This window comes from Musa acuminata, chromosome BXJ3-3 (genome assembly GCF_036884655.1).
Source record: "Musa acuminata AAA Group cultivar baxijiao chromosome BXJ3-3, Cavendish_Baxijiao_AAA, whole genome shotgun sequence".
Classification (NCBI taxonomy): Eukaryota; Viridiplantae; Streptophyta; class Magnoliopsida; order Zingiberales; family Musaceae; genus Musa; species Musa acuminata.
Genome location: NC_088351.1, coordinates 32096002 through 32112572, shown reverse-complemented (window position 1 = coordinate 32112572; position 16571 = coordinate 32096002). Strand labels below are relative to the sequence as shown.

The 16571-nt window shown below is 41.0% G+C and overlaps 3 protein-coding genes across 6 annotated transcripts; 1 reads left to right on the top strand and 2 right to left on the bottom strand.

Moving 5' to 3' along the window:
* Nucleotides 1–27: 27 nt before the first annotated feature.
* LOC135634072 (transcription factor bHLH143-like) lies at nucleotides 28–3504 on the bottom strand. 2 transcript variants are annotated; one of them, XM_065144245.1, is made up of 4 exons: nucleotides 3385–3504; nucleotides 2388–2896; nucleotides 2190–2302; nucleotides 28–2059 (listed from the first exon to the last, which is right to left on the bottom strand). In XM_065144245.1, the coding sequence occupies exon 4, from the start codon at nucleotides 2040–2042 to the stop codon at nucleotides 1023–1025; it is 1020 nt and encodes a 339-aa protein (XP_065000317.1). In that variant the 5' UTR covers nucleotides 2043–2059; nucleotides 2190–2302; nucleotides 2388–2896; nucleotides 3385–3504; the 3' UTR covers nucleotides 28–1022. The 2 variants fall into 2 exon arrangements, with proteins under 2 accessions (XP_065000317.1, XP_065000318.1); XM_065144246.1 differs by having other exon boundaries at nucleotides 3330–3477.
* Nucleotides 3505–8895: 5391 nt separating this feature from the next.
* LOC135633193 (cyclin-D3-1-like) lies at nucleotides 8896–10666 on the bottom strand. The gene is made up of 6 exons (XM_065142371.1): nucleotides 10275–10666; nucleotides 10013–10099; nucleotides 9818–9916; nucleotides 9547–9748; nucleotides 9328–9449; nucleotides 8896–9239 (listed from the first exon to the last, which is right to left on the bottom strand). Exons 1-6 carry the CDS (start codon nucleotides 10590–10592, stop codon nucleotides 9006–9008), a joined length of 1062 nt encoding a protein of 353 aa, XP_064998443.1. The 5' UTR covers nucleotides 10593–10666; the 3' UTR covers nucleotides 8896–9005.
* Nucleotides 10667–11075: 409 nt separating this feature from the next.
* Nucleotides 11076–16461, top strand: LOC135632384 (serine--tRNA ligase, chloroplastic/mitochondrial-like). 3 transcript variants are annotated; one of them, XM_065140913.1, is made up of 10 exons: nucleotides 11076–11385; nucleotides 11453–11604; nucleotides 13289–13382; nucleotides 13505–13653; nucleotides 13739–13831; nucleotides 14198–14377; nucleotides 14840–15006; nucleotides 15469–15603; nucleotides 15679–15762; nucleotides 15958–16461. In XM_065140913.1, the coding sequence occupies exons 1-10, from the start codon at nucleotides 11157–11159 to the stop codon at nucleotides 16121–16123; spliced, it is 1449 nt and encodes a 482-aa protein (XP_064996985.1). In that variant the 5' UTR covers nucleotides 11076–11156; the 3' UTR covers nucleotides 16124–16461. The 3 variants fall into 3 exon arrangements, with proteins under 3 accessions (XP_064996985.1, XP_064996984.1, XP_064996987.1); XM_065140912.1 differs by having other exon boundaries at nucleotides 15679–15772; XM_065140915.1 differs by lacking the exon at nucleotides 11076–11385 and having other exon boundaries at nucleotides 11464–11604; nucleotides 13282–13382; nucleotides 15679–15772.
* The last annotated feature ends 110 nt before the right edge of the window (nucleotides 16462–16571 follow it).

The following is a 16571-nucleotide window of genomic DNA, read 5'->3' as shown; positions in this document are numbered from 1 at the left end:
TTAGAGAAAACCAAAAGCATGAGCACATGCAGCTGCTAAGCCCAACAGAAATTTATTGTTTTAATATTTTGTTAATTTCTTAATCGAAATCCATATACCCTATGTTTTAACTCCAACAAACACACACGATAAATCTACATGATGTACTCAAAAGACAATGCTACAGGGGTTTCCCATGAATAGTTTTTACACACTAAAATCCTCTGAATCTGCAACATATTGTCATGGTAATCTCTTCAGAAGTTACAATGAGATCATGCGCTCACTGCCTCTTATCACTTTGGCAACATCATGCTTGCAGCAGTAGTAATCAAAATGTTTGTGAGCACAATCTCACATCAATGCAATGACAGCATATATCTAGCAGCTGCAACTCCAGTCTCCAACCTGCAGCACCTGAAGTCAGTACCTCAACCTGGTCTCATGCATCCAAACACCTTGCTTGTACCAACATGCCCCCACATAGGGCTCATAACAGTGTCACTTGCAACCCTTCTTTGTCAACAAAACCATGACATCCTCATCCAAGAATTCATGGATAGCAACTGTAGAGCCAGATATCAATCTTCTCCAGTTTGCTAAACCCTCAGCAAAGGCAACCACTATGCCTCCCTCGAAGCATAATCACAAAGATAGGAAGGATGAAGACAAATGAGCAATTGCCACCAACTTGTCAGGCGTGCATGCACAAAACCATGGGTCAAAAGGAAAGGCTCTCAGTCACCCCTTGTGACGATTAGGAATCCTTGCTACTCACACAAACAAACCATAGTTATGCTTTGTTGGACCATGAAATCCCTTTAGTTCACCCACCATCAAAGCACAGACATAACTGTGATCATAAAGTACCGATTCAGACATTCAGTTATTGGATCTGTGTGGAGAGAGCTAGCTTTCTGGCTTCTGCTTTTGTCACCTTTTCATTGATCTTGGCGAAAGAGGGCTATAATTATGGAACTGGCACTGCTATTTTTGTTGCTAATTAGAGTCTGAAACTAAATTATGTGCCTATAGAACAAATGCTACCATGTAGCAGCACCTAAATCTTTGGCTTTCAGCTTGAGAGACTTGACATAGCAAATAGCCTCATCAATGACAGTTGCGGCATCCTTTCCCTCTCCACCTGGGATGATCCTTCTGAGAGCACTGACTATTTCTAATATCCTCTCCCTTTTCAACCGCTTGCGATCCTGGTCTTCTCCTCTCACACAGCTCGAGTCGCCACCTTCAATCCTATGTTTGTTAAAATCCAAATCAGAATTGTCTCCATGGTGGCCTCCTGATGTTGCCGTGTCCAAAAGCAAAGCATCAGGTTCATCCTCATCAAGTCGCTTTCTCTTGACTGGGAAGATAGAGCTAGCTACCTCGGACGAACTTCCTGTCATTGGCCCAAATGGCGAATGTCCTGTACTGGCATCCTCCTCCTCCCTGCTGTCATCATCATCAGAGTCAGAATATAAAAGAGCATCAATTTCCTCAGAATCTTCATGCACTTCCTCGACTTCATGTCCAATGTGAACAGTTTCATTGCTTCCCTGAACGTCCAGACTTTCATTTGCATGATTAAGAGTCCGATTTGGGTGTAATGAAGAGCTTAAATCTTCATGCATCTCCTCGACTTCATGTCCAATGTGAACAGTTTCATTGCTTCCCTGAATGTCCAGACTTTCATTTGCATGATTAAGAGTCCGATATGGGTGTAATGAAGAGCTTAAATCTAAGCCTGTTCGTTCCCACGACTGATTAAGAACTGGCAATCTCTTCGTAGATCCACCAAAGTCTGGTGGAACAAACATGGGAATTGCAGAAAATTTTATAGATGATGCCATCTCAAAGGATTTGAGTGCTTGAATCTCTGGGAACATTATGGTGGTATTACTGGGGACGACACAGCCACAATGTTTAATGTAGGTAGGGAAAGCCGTCGGTGGGTTGTTCTGTCGCCCAATGTTGGGCTCCATGAGATCAGTAGCAGAGTTTAAGCTACTAAACCGCTGCATTTGATGTGGAAAATTGAGCCAAGGATTGAGGTTTTTCTTCATCCCCACAAAGCAAACACCTGAAGCACCAACAACACCTCATTTGGTCAAATGCCCCTTTCAATCACATAAGCTGCTTATAGCGCATCAGAAAACATAAAAAGGACTGCAAATAATTTATCAGCGCAATCAGCAAAGAACAAATGTTACCCCCACAATATGATTAGCCACCAATATCTGCGGAATCGCAGCTATACTGAATAAGAAGATAAACAGAAGCTAATCTACGTGACCGGTTTGAGGAGATGGCGGAAGTACTCTGCCTGCACGACATGAAAATAACTAAAGATCAAAAAGCCTGGGTTTTGATCCTAAACATCCGAACAAAATGCTTCTTCCCAGACTTACCTGGCAATGCTGTAATGGTTGGAAGCAAGCTATGACCCTAACGATTATGGTGGAACCACCAGCAATCCCATTCTCATGTTTCAGTGCTCGAAATCTCGTCTGGGCAGCAGCTTGACACACCATTACTTCTCTTCTCCGCTTCGAAGCCGAAGTAGTTCACCAGAGGACCCAGAAAGAGAGAACAAGAAATGGACAGGAACAACAAAACAAAGAAATGAAAACAAAGTGTAGTATCGAAGAAAAAGAGAAACGAGGACTTCCTATTCTATCTGCTCGACGGTGGGCTTCCTCTACGAGAAGAGGGTTTTGACGCTACGGATCAGAGAGAAGGACGGGGATGTCAAAGAGGAAAGCCAAAGACAGGGAGGTCGAGTCATAGAATGACTCGGCAGTACAAGTTCAAGGAAACGCCTTTCCGAAGAACATCAACAGAGAGGCTCAGCCACCGCATAGTGCTTCCAAACATTAACTAGCACAGCTCTTGTTCCCTCCTCCTCCAATCGATCTCACTGGAACACCCAAAACTACATCAGAAACCAATTAAAGATTGGGAAACACATAACTTCATAACCCAAAAGACAACAACGACGACACGCCATAATTTTCCAACGAGACAAGCAAAAAAATCGCTCCTTTGTCTCCAAACAATGAGATAACTATGAAAATTCTCCACAAATTAAGGGGAAAATGACTTTTGGACAGACTTTCAAGAATTCTACCATATAAAAATATCGACCGAAAACCACGAGCAGAATGATTTCAAGGTCAACCTGTCGCCGAAAAAGGAAAGGAAAAGTAAATCACGAGCATTGAGTAGAAAATATTCGATTTTGAGCACAAAATCCATCAAACAAAGATACCAGAGAAGATGCTAGAATTAAGAACTAGAAAAGTGCCAATTTATGATCCGGGAAGGAGCACGTCAAAATCTCGGACAAAAACCTGCAATTCCTCGAACAAAGCCTCAAATCTGCTAACAGTGAGGAGCCAGACGCACCAGAAGAGCCAACTTAGAGCCGATCGGCGTACAAGCTCGAACAGGTCAAGCTCCCAAGAAAGGAAGAGGAGCGAAAGACGGAAGAAGCCGGCATGGAAGAGGATGGACCGGCGACGATGTCGATTATATTGGCGCATGAAGACAACATTGCCCCTCTACTTCAGCGAATTTACTAAAGAAAAATGAAACATCTAACTGTAAATTTAGCCAAAAATGACCCTTAAAAATAGGCTCCTCACACTCCTACAATTACGTTAATGCCACGGTCAGCGGACAACGAAAATTACCGTCTTATCCATATTGTTCGTTCCCACCTTTTCTTTATCGATCAATTTGCATTTGTTATCTTCCAAAATTAATTCAGAACAATCAGATTAACCTAATCATGATCTAACTGTTACATGAATCTTTAACTTTGTAATTAAAGACTTTATCATATTATTAGATCCACTATCAAATCTCACTTTCGTTATTTATCATTTACAAATAAATATGAATATGTATTTTTAGAAACACTTAATCGACAATTCGAATATGTTGAATTTAGAATCAAAATCGATACTATCTATTCGTTATTTAAATCTTTTTTTAATGTTTTTGATCGATTCAGAATCGAATTGGAATCGATAGTTTATGTTTGATATTCTAAACATTAAAATCAAACCATCCCAGTTTTTGTTCTATTGAACTATCAATCCATTTCGATTCTGATTCTTGAGTTGAGCCTATCAATCCATCCCAGTTTACTTCTGCATGAGCAAACCAAAAATCTTTAGTAGTACTCAGATGTTCAATCCTACTGGAATACACCAACCTGTAGTACTGCATGAAAGAGATTATTTTATAGGGTACATGACATAAATTTAGGTACCGGAAGATTTGATGACATTAGTTTATGTGTCCCCATGTCATTAATATCCACCCCTTCGCATGGACAAAGATACTTCTCCCCAAGCGTAGAGTCTACGTTTTGGGTGACACGTAACTTTCCCTTTGAATCGAGGAGCACTTTGTTGCTGCTGCTTAAACCATTTGCATCACCAACAATTATGTCAACGATGGTGACGACCATTCAGCACGTACTGATACCATACGATGTGTCGGAGACGAAGACTTGGTGCATGGCCACTTGTTTACACACCTCATTCGATAGCTTCTGTGACTTTAGTTTGGGATGACAGCATTCGTCATCTGCTGTAGTGAGAGGAGGAAGAGGAAGAAGAAGAAGAAGAAGAAGTAGAAGATATGGCGTTATCTGCTGGTCTCGAACAGGATCACCACGCCACGCTTGCAAAGCAACGCAAGCGACTCCGCACGCTGTAGAAAGGAAAAGGCATGCATGCATGCATGCAGTGCACGCCCGTTCTCTGGCAGCGTTCACAGAGTTATCTTTCTCGTTAACTCTGTGATAGTTTGTTTGGGAGTGGTAATTGGTATTTAAGAGGTTAGTGATCGAAAGGATGAATCTATAATGGGATTGGGAGTGTTAATTGGACAAAGAGGAGGGGACAGGGAATGAGCATCCTTTTAACACGGTGAGCATTAGAGATGACACATGGGAGCAATGCGTGGAGCGTCCAAAAAGCAAGAACACGGGAAAGCAACGGTGATGATGACAGCAGCAAGCTGCGGCAAAGCCTGCGGCGGACTCGCACGAGTCTGCGACTCGCACGCGTGGGTCTCGAGGAAGGAACGGCACACGCCGACATTGTACGCGACTGGCGTTACGCGACGAGAGGGGGCCAACCGTGGCCGCTGTACGAGGGGGGACCCACGGGGTGGTGTTGGCGTCACACGCGTGGGTGGTGATGGAGGTCTTTGACCGGGTCAAACCGCGCGTGTGCTTGGCGTGTTTACTGAGCTGCCACGCGCGGACGGATTGCACGGCCGATTTTTGTGGCAGGCGATGATGGCGACGCGCGCAGCACTTCCAAGTGGCGTTTGATTTGATCGCTTTGTCAGCGCGCACGCGTAACATTTCTTCGCCACGTGGCGTGATGACCGCTGATATAAATAAAAAATTCTATCGAAAACTTTTGCTATCCATTAAATATCTCTATATAGACATAAATATAATCATCATTTTCTTTTTTATATTAAACGACAAGCAATATCGAGTATTGAGGGAGCCACAAGCGATGAGTGAGGAATGTACAATACTGAGTGAGGAACTAAATCTATTAAACAAGAAAAATCTAAATTATAAGCTCAAATTATTTAACTGAGTATGAACTTACTTTATTTTCTTGTGATGCTACTTGTGCATCTGACTTTAAAGCCCAGACCTTTATTTATAGGTTAAACATGATATACCAAACTTGATTTTCCCGATGTAGGACTATAGGATTTGCCAAACTCACAAAAAATGTTATCAATAACAAACTTCAAAATAAATAGAGAAGCTTACCTAAAAATGCTATACTAATCATTTTTTCTCTATCGACGAATTAATTACTTGAGTATTTTAAAAAAATCTTAGTAATGCATCGATCCTGTAAAATTAAGTCGAGGAGTGAGTTTTCCGAGATGAGTGTTCATAATATTGTACCTTAAGAATATTTTATAAATAGTTTAAGAATTATTATGTTCGAGATTACTGGGCGTAAGAGGGGATTATACGACGTTTTAAGCAAAGACGGGGCGTGATGTTTACCACTCTAGTAACCTATGTCATTTGATCACGTGCAATCTGTTAAAGTCGCGTGTTCTCATATTCGATCTCTACTTATCAACGTAATATGATTGATAGGTGACTAGGATGACCGACTTATCAATCACACTTGAGCTTACGTTAACCTCTCTCTATCAACATCCCAACTTTATTTTTTTTAATCATTCAAATCGATCAAAAATCAGAATCGAATCGAGTCAACAGTCGATGATTTTAAATCGAATCTGAACCATGTTTTGGTGGTTCGATTCTAGTATCTCGATTCTGGAATCGAAATCGATGATTTCAATTCAGATCCAAACCGCGCAGAAAAAACAATGAATTTATCCTTCTAATAATTTAATAAATAACTTATTATAGATATATTTTTAAAAATATAAAGATTAAAATAGACGGTTACGATCCTAAACTAGAACTAGTTTGATTCCTCAAACGAACAAGACGTTCGCTCGTTAATGGGCCGATGTTGGATTTGGAGGTGGGCATTTCAAATACGCCCAACTAGAGTTTATGTTGGGCTTAGATTATGCCTACAAAAGGCCCACATTAAACTTGCAGCAAAAGCTTTAATCGAGTCGAGTTCGAGTTCGAGTTCGAGTTCGAGTTGGGTCATTATCTATTAGGAGCCCTTTATGGCTATAATACCACCTCCTCGATGCCTAGCATGTATGATTCATGATGTACCGATATGTAAATAATAATACAACTGAGGTGACAGCTGTGTCCTGTAGACCCACCCTCCCTAATCGGGGATTTGATGCAGTGGTGCTTCGTGTTCTTTTGCATGCAAGGATGTGCTAAAAACACACGAGAGATAGGGGCATGATGCAGGGCCGCTGCCCTGTGCAGCTTCAACTCTTCGCCGGTAACCCCCACAGAGGACCAGCAATTCAACCCTGGCGGATGGAGCCCTGTGCAGGGCATCATCAGCTGGCAGCATTTGTGGCCTCTGACCAAATCACTTCCCAAAGATCCAAACTCAGACTCGTTCTCCCCACACGGGGTTGGCTGTTGATCGTCTTCAAGCTGATCACGAGGCAATAAATCGCATCCCCCCACACTGCCTTTGGTCCTGCATCACTGCATCCTCCAACCATCACCACCTTCTTCACCACCATAAACTTTCCTTTAAATGACGGCTGAGTGACGAACGCTAATGTGATTGAGGTTGGAGTTCCTGTAGGCAAGCTATTCTTTGCCCTCTTGTTGTTCACAGGGTTAGCTGTCACTGCCTGTCTCTTGTTTCCTCTGCAGCTCACTAGAAACCAAGCAGTCAACTGTAGTATGCTCATTGGCCAACCGATGCCATAAAATTGTTGGTGCTTCAGCTTTAACTTTAGCTGTGTCTTCTTGAGCATTGAGATGCACACTGGTGTTGTGTTTGATCGGAGTAGCTCTGCATTAGTTATTGCCATGCATGACTGTCATTATGTGTTGGTCCCCAAAGAATCCATCTTATTTTAGATCGTTGAAGGCAGATGGAAACCAAATGAATTGTCTTTCAACAAACGACAGGGATGACCAACTTCTCCTTTCTGTGATCTCAACTCAATTTCCATGTATGTGGAAATGCAGGGATTATCTTGAAATAGGCTTTGGTGTAACTCAAATTTTAGATGCAAAGATGCAGCAGTCCTATAAAATATACAGAGATCATCTTGAGAAATCTTTTGGTCATGGAAATCTAATCCAAATTCTTACTCTATGATACATCAAGGCTGGTCCTGCTAATCCTTTTCAGGTCTGTCCTTTGGGAAGCACAAAAGAGAGACCTCATCCTACAATAAGACTGCTTCCCTAACATCCCCAAAGGAACACTTTTTTATTGGCTTTGTTGGGTGCCCTAATCCATAAAATTCAAAGTCATGACCCTTAACAAAGGTAGATTAAAGAGGCCTCCCAGTTTTCATGCATCCCTACCACATGACAGTTTCCTTTTCCCAGTTATCAATAAGACACCTACCTACTCTTTGGTCCCTTTCATGGACTCACTTATATTGATTCAAAAGAACTCAGTCAACTTATATTGAGAACTGAGACATGGAGGCCTGTTACAGTATTGGTTGACATAGGCACACATGTCATAGCAGAGCAGCAGGCAAGGTGCATGGCAAAGGGAATTGTGTCATCAATCATAATAGCTAAACTAAAGTTGGTGGAGCAGGACCTTCTTTAATGTCTTGCAGCAAACAGACACTGTGCCTACTGCCCACTAAATAGACTGGCAGCTTCCTCAATGGAGGAAGTTATCACTTTACCACTGTTTGTGAAGTCATTTCAGGTAGATTTAGAACAAGAAAACATGATGCATATTCCTCACTAGTATTTGAAACTTGATGCTGGTTTCTGCCAAAAGCTATGAGACAATAATCTCTGGAAGTACTTGATCCTTGTCTATATATGTTACAGGATTACTGGGGGGATCAAACTCATCCAGCTTATTACTTTTTACTGTTTCAACTGATGCACTCTGCAACCTGAAACTTCCAAGGGGTTACCCAACACTTCTCCCCATAAATGTTGTCTTTGTCTGCATGTTGTCACTCCAAGATCTGTGCCAGCCAGTGGGCTCTTCTTTTATAGACAACCAGTCAAACAGTGGAAGGACATAGCAAGGATGCGATGAATGCTGTAGAATCGAGCTTGTTCTTGGTAATTTACTTGCTTTTGTTTCTCGTTTCTGTAGGGTGATTCTCCTTTGATCACAAATGGTAGATTGGTAATGATTCTAAGAAGGAAACAGAATCAAATAAAACCATTTTTTTGCTCCCATAAGATGGTGATTCCCATCTGACTCATGTGGTATGGTTTGAAGTTGTAGATCTGGTCAGATGCATTCATATCAAAAGCAACCTGCTCATTCCAACTTTCTTCTCTGTTAATTTCCAGTCAATACAACAAAGCTTTCGCAAACAAATCAAAATGAGTTGGAAACAAGGTCCTCATCTTCTCATGAAGATGATGATCTGTTTAGTTTCCTCCTCTTGGCAGCTGGAGAGGAAGGATGACAGTTTGCGTGTGACCCAACTGTTATGTCATCACTCTCGTAGCTCACACATGCAGCATCCAGCACACCTATCGGGCTCTTTGGCGCAGTAGAAACTGATGAACCACCTTTCTTATATCTCCTGTTCTTCATCAATGTCATCTCTTGAATCACTTCATTGCACCTCAAGACTCTTTCCTAATCCGTTGTGCAAACTAATTAACTCTTAAAACATAGATTGCATTTGTTAGATGACGTAATGTATAACACAGATGGATGATCTCACCATATCTACATGATTGCAGCAAGTTAAAGCTTTGCCAACCTCCAGAACTTGGGTCTTCTTCAAGGCAGTCAGTGCCACTGCTGCAGCAATCTCAGAAGGTCTAAACTCAAGGAAATCAATCTCTGCAATTAATTAGCAGTCACATTCATGTTAAGCTTTGTATCCAATCTAAATATCTCTCACACTTTGAAAGATAATGCATTGCTCTTAATCACCGACCTCTAACAGTGCCCAAAATGAGCCCCACAGATCTAGAAACTAATGAGCTATCTGGCACAATTCCATCACTGAACTTGTACAGAAAGTAATCGATGAATGAGAAAGGTGTCACAACTTGCATCCTCCACTTGAGTGTGCTGAGCACTAGAAGCTCCATTCTCTGTACAGTCCTGGCCTCAAACACATACCTTGCTTCACCTATCTGTTTGTCCATCCAAAAGAACATGATCAGTACTAGAAAGTTATAATGGTCCAAAGATATATTTTTTACCTGTAAATCCAGAGATGAAAGGACTTCTGTTTCATCCGCCTTGGCAGCAAGGGATAAGCAGGCCACTGATAGCAACTGTGTCATCCGAGCCTTACCTTGCTGTAAATGGAGATGAAAATATAGAACATTAAGAAAGATCGTACTTTTCCTACTACTTAATTAACATAGCTACACATCACAATGAGTTCTTTGTACCGAGTGTTCGTAGGAGGAGAGAAACCGATCCAAGTAATTCACACATAAATAGGCACTCAGAGGCCCAAATCTGTGATGTGCATGAACCTGCCCATTTAGAGGAAGAAGATGACACAAGTACATCAAATGCAAGGCAAGAAAGAAAAGAATTAAGATAAAGCTGTTGTCAGATTCATTCAACTCATCAGAGAAAGGATGAAACGCAACAAAAGTCTTCTACAGAGATATCAAACCAGGTGAGCAAAGAACAACTCAACCCTACCTTTTGAATCCAGTCAATGGCATCACTTCTGATAGCCAGGTCCAACTGCCCCCTCAGCAACCTCTTAACATAGTCTCCCTGTGGGAGATGCTGCGACTCCCTCTCCACCATCAACGCAACGCAGTCCTCCGACTGCAAGGTAAAATCCGCCGAAATGCCCGCATAAATACCACTCCTCGTGTCAGGAAATCGCCAAAGGTCGCGCCTTGCAGCTTCTCCATAGAAGTCCTGCCCTTCTGTGTCACCCAATCCCAGGATGCCATTGCTGTCCTCTGGGCTGAGGAGGGCGGAGGAAGCATATCTAAAGCTAACACCCATTGTTAATGGATCGCAAGGCTGGGGGAGGTTCCTTCCTTGCTTCCAAGATGCTCTCTTTAGAGAGAGAGCGAGAGGGAGAGAGAGAGAGAGAGGCCTAAAGGGAGGAGCTTCTCATCCGATTGGTGCCCTGTGAAGCGGCTTATATACATGGAGATCCTACAACACGCTCTGCGTATGAGCAAGAAGAAGGTTTAGTCTGACTTGATTAGCCATGCATGGTGTGGCTGCAGATGTGGACATCAATATATCTGAGTCGCGATGAATGCTTGAGATGAACAGTAGATTTATGGATGTCCGTATACGTAACGTACATGGTGTGTATACGTAGGTATGCGGGCAACGGGACCCGTTTCGGTGGGTCCCATATCAGTGAGAGACCCTGTTCGTGAAACATTTCCGGCCGATTCAGCCCTGATTCTACGCACGTGGAGACAAGTGGCAGACGCTAAGGAACCCCATCTTTTAAACCCCTCTCATCCAACCATCCGCGCCGCCCATCCCATCCGCCTCCGTCGGTGCCAGCGGCTTCTGCCTCCTCTCTGTCCCTCCACGGCCCCCACGGCGATGATATCATGCGGGTGCTTCGGAGGGACAACGTTCCACGGTCTCGCACTCGCTCCCTCTATCTGCCGCTCTCCGTCGATGTTCTCTCCTCTCCGAACCCTAACCCTAACCCTTGCCGCCACGAATCCCCACCAACGCCTCCTCCGCAGGGTGCTCTTTCCTTCTATTGTTAGGGCCTTCTCTTCCACCGCCCTCCCCACGGCTCCCATCACGAAGCAAGAAGGAAAAGGTGGCTCCTCTATCAAGTTTTCCCAATTTCCTCTTTGCAATCTCAGTTGAAGCTTTGGTACCTACAGCTGCTGCAAAGCCGCAGTGGAAGGCCGCCATCGACTTCAAATGGATTAGGGACAACAAGGATGTTGTTGCTGCCAACATAAAGAACAGGAATTCCAATGCCAATTTGGATCTCGTTCTTGAGCTGTACGAGAAGTTCCTAAATCTTCAGAAGGTCAGGCCTTCTTTTAATTTTTCATGCTATATTTCCTTTATATTCATCAAAAAGGTTTTCATTCTTTTAACCTGTAATAGTGCTTCGGAGGGCCCAGGTTGTGCTTTATTATTATCATTTCCCCTTCAACTTCATGGCCATTAGTGTTAGCATGATATGGGCAGAAATTGAATTTTTTCAGTGTGACCACATGGACGAAGTATCTTGGACTTCTCTCACCATGTTTTCCAACTCAATTTAATGATCAATGCATTGTGGTATCAATCGAATTGACAAACAGTGAATATAAGCATACGAAGTGTAGAAGAACAAAAAGAGTAATGGTTGTGGTCACAGCCATTGTCATGGTTTTGCGGCAGACTGATGTTCAATAACCTTTCCAGGCAGAATTTTTGTGGAATCTGTTAGTTTGGAAGATCACATGAAGTAAGGTGCCCTAAAGGAATTTTGATCTGATCGAGCTCTTTCTAGTATCCCCTTTTTCTTTAAATACTATGTGTTGCGCTATTTTGGCCTTATGTTATTGTCTTTGATCGTTTGTGACATGTAGAACATATCAAATAGCTTTGTCAGATGTATTTGATCGAACCTGTTCATTTGTATTCTTCTGTTCTGCATTAGGAGATATCACTGAATTGGTGAGGAGAGATTAGAGGTTGATGTTTCCATAGGGCATGTTGTTGTGCATTTGCACAAGGTCTAGGCTCTTATGTGTGCTAGATTGAACCTTCTGTAGAAATAGTCTATTCCAAAGGAAAACTGACAAAGCCTTTAGAATCAATCTCCTTGGCATTCTTCTGAATCTGCTGGCTCTAATTTTCTACCAGATTGATCTGAAAGCTGTTATTTCCTAATCATACAACAGAGGAAAAATGTATACTTCTTATAGTTTACATTGGATTTAACACTTGTTGTAGTCTTTCACTGCTGGTCTGCTACGTACAGTCTCTTCAGGCCAATCTTTATTTCTGCCAAGAGTCTACCATCTCTGTGATGATTAAGTCAATATGCTTCAGATTTTTTGTTGTGCTTCAATATATTGCTTCTAGATCCTTACTTTAGAACAAGAACTTGTGTGACAGGATACTGCTGCAAGTATATGTTTGTCAATTAATGAACTTGGTAATCATTAGATTGACTGTTCGAACATGCAACTATTTCTTGCTTACTTCCTTTAGTTTTTTCTTCACCGTTCACCGTTATTGCTTTGTTTTCCTGTAATGGTATTATATGGACTTACTGATTTCTGTATTCAAAGAGGTGCAAGAGAAATTTTTTGTTAGCAAGGCTTCTCCAGGTTGGACTAGAAACACCTGTGATCACAAGTTACTATGTTCTTTATGTTCTGGTGCGTCTCGAGTAGGTTAGATTTTAGTTTGTGTCATTCTGGCTGCCACAACTATTAGGTTACCAAGGATTGAGACGTGTTCCAAATTTTCTTAGTGTAAAATTCAGTGTTACTTAATAAAGCCAAGATGTAATGCATATTCAGTATTTTAACAAAGACAAGATGTAATGCATATTCAATGTTCCATGTCAGTGTCACCACGATACAAGTTCATTAACAGTACATGTTGGACTGCATTACTATATCTAGTAGGCATGCCATGGTGCAATAATGACTAATAACGAGTATAATGATAGCATACAACTTCGATATCTAATTTTCTGTCACAGATGGCAGGAGGTTGAACGGCTTCGAGCTGAAAGAAATGTAGTCGCTAATAAAATGAAAGGGAAGCTAGAGCCATCTGTACGTCAAGCTCTTGTGGAAGAAGGTATGAACTACCTAGTAATACTTTTTTTTCACCCTTGAGACTAGATTGCATACAAACTCTTGTGGGAGATGACGTTTTGTTGATTGGTTCCACCTACATAACTCCATTGATCTTTCCTACAGGAAAAAATTTGAAAGAAGGACTTGTTTCCCTGGAAGAAGATCTAGTTCAACTTACAGATCAGCTTCGACAGGAAGCACAGTGTCTACCAAATATAACACATCCAGATGTTCCTATAGGGGGTGAGGAGAGTTCCATAATCAGAAAGATGGTAGGTTTAGCTCTTGACTCTTTGTTCACATTATTAGCATTTTTTTAAACTAATACTCTATGTTTTATTTTTCTGAATTGCCTAGGTAAGAAGTCCGTGGGAGTTTAACTTTAACATTAAAGATCATCTTGAGCTAGGAAAGGATCTTGATTTGTTTGATTTTGATGCAGCAGCTGAGGTATTCCTCAACCTAGTGTTTATTGAACTTTCTTTCTATGGTTTTGATGGTGTGATGACTACAATGAGGCATATGTATAGGCAAATAAATTTACAATTATTGGTGCACTTTTTATCTGTATGTCATAGTTACTAAATTAATAAAAAAAATAAATTTATTATCTATATCAAAGAAGTATTAGGTCTTTCGTTTATCTATTCATTGCCAACACATCCCTTACTGATGGTCACATCTTTTGACATATAAATTAGGTTTGAGACTCGCTGAAATCTTTTCCACCATGTCTTAGATGAACTTTGCACTTTAATAGCTTTCTTTGACATTTTTGTTTGTGGGTGCATATCAGCTATATATATTCTTTTACAGGTCAGTGGTTCAAAGTTTTATTATCTAAAGAATGAAGCAGTCTTATTAGAAATGGGCCTAATTAATTGGGCAATTGCAGAAGTTTCAAAACGGGGATATATACCTCTTATCACACCAGAAATTGTAAGATCATCTGTTGTTGAGAAGTGTGGCTTTCAGCCAAGGGGGCAAAATACACAGGTTGGTGCTTAATTCCTAGTTCTGTATTTATTTTCTTTCTAGATATAATTTAATCATTATCTGTGCAGACCCTTTCGACATAAGTTGAAGATTGGAACATAAAATGAAAATACAGAACTGTCTTGCTGGGACCTACCTAGTCCAGGGAACGATTAGGGCACCATGCAGGTTGAAATAATGGTTTAAAAAAACTAATTTCATAGATATCTTGAACAGGAATAAGTAATTATGTTTGTTTCATTCACAAGGCCATAGCCCCTTCAATTTTGTACTGAATTTACATGAGGTCTGATTGGCAATTGTCTGTTAGTCATTTATAGATCACATGAATTTATCTAGCTTGTTGATGTTCCAGAGTTGTGAGAAATTTCTATTGTCTCAAATTTGGGAACACTGATAGGATTCATCATATTGCTCTGTATAAATATCCCATTTGGTGATGTTTATTTTATTTCTTAACAGGTGTATTCTATCGAGAACAATGACCAGTGTCTCATTGGAACAGCAGAAATTCCTGTTGGAGGCATCCATATGGATTCAATTCTTCCTGAATCTGCTTTGCCTTTAAAGTATGTAGCCTACTCACACTGTTTTCGCACTGAAGCTGGTGCTGCAGGAACAGCGACAAGGTTGGTCCATACCTAGTGGCATTCTTTTAGACTATGTTCTCAGATTATCTTTGAGGATTGTACATTTTTGTCAAATCCTTTAGACTTCAAATAAAATGCTTTACTGCTTATTTTAAACTTTAATCAATGAATTTAATGAAATAAAACAGCCACTCACATCTGCCTCTTCTCCTTTGCTCCCCATCTTTTTATTTTCTTTTTTTTTTCCCCTCTTTCGATCCCTCCTCCACTAAAATGAAATGAGATGAGACTGAGCTTACCAGTATCTGTTTCATGGTTGAAAAGAAGGGTTTGCCTTCCCAACTACCTTGCTTGACATGGTTTCCTTCAATAAGGTTGGTCGTTTGTAGACTCCATGTTGATGAGGGATATCATTTATGTACCTATTATTGTTGAAGCAATCTGAAAATTAGTTTCTAAATTATTGATATCTTGCTAATTCAAAGAACCATTCTTGAACAGGGGCCTTTATAGAGTTCACCAGTTCAGCAAAGTTGAGATGTTTATATTCTGTCGTCCTGAGGAAAGTAACTTGTACCATGAAGAACTTATTGCCATTGAGGAAGACCTTTTCAGCTCTCTTGGACTTCATTTCAAGTAGTTGTTTATATTTCTTGGTTTGATGTATGATATAACTATGTATGATGACACTTATTTTGGCATTTATCACAGGACTTTAGATATGGCAACAGGTGACTTGGGTGCACCTGCATATCGTAAGTTTGACGTGGAGGCATGGATGCCAGGATTAGGGCGGTACGGTGAAGTATGTTGATGGCTTATAAATTTTTTTTTCCTTGGTATTAGCATTTGCAAGTCATAATAGTCAAGCAAACTTTTTACCTATTGGTTTCAACATTGAAAAAGCCTATCTTTGGCATTGGTAGCTTTGAATACTATTTCACTACTCAGGTCGATATGCTAACTTGCTCTTTGACCTGTGTCTAACAGATATCAAGTGCATCAAACTGCACAGATTACCAAAGCCGGAGGCTGGGCATCCGTTACCGTCCATCTGATATGCCAACAACCTCGAAGAAAGGCAAGGGCAGCAATCTGGCACCCACGCAGTTTGTTCATACCCTTAACGCGACAGCTTGTGCTGTTCCTCGCATGATCATATGTCTTTTAGAGAACTTCCAGCAAGAGGATGGTGCTGTAGTAATTCCGGAGCCGCTGAGGCCTTACATGGGAGGATTAAATGTCATCTCTCCGAAAGCCAAAACAAGTCAATGAGAATCCTTTTGAAGTTGAATTTCTTGCTTCTGTGTATTTTAATTTTATTTACATAGATCAAAGTCTGCAGAATAAGAAATTCATGACAGCTGAGAACTTATTAGCTTCTTTTTTTTTTTTTCTGAAACTCAGCTGACTATTATCTAAATTGACATTTTGAAGTGTCTTTTATTGTTTCAAGGTATTAATATGCACAAGAGGAAGAGATGCCATTGAGAATTCTTTTCGAGTTAAACTTCTTGCTTCTGTCAATTTCATTTACATAGATCAACGTCTGCAGAATGACAAAGAAAGTCATGGCAACTGTGAACTTGTTGGTTTTTTCTGGA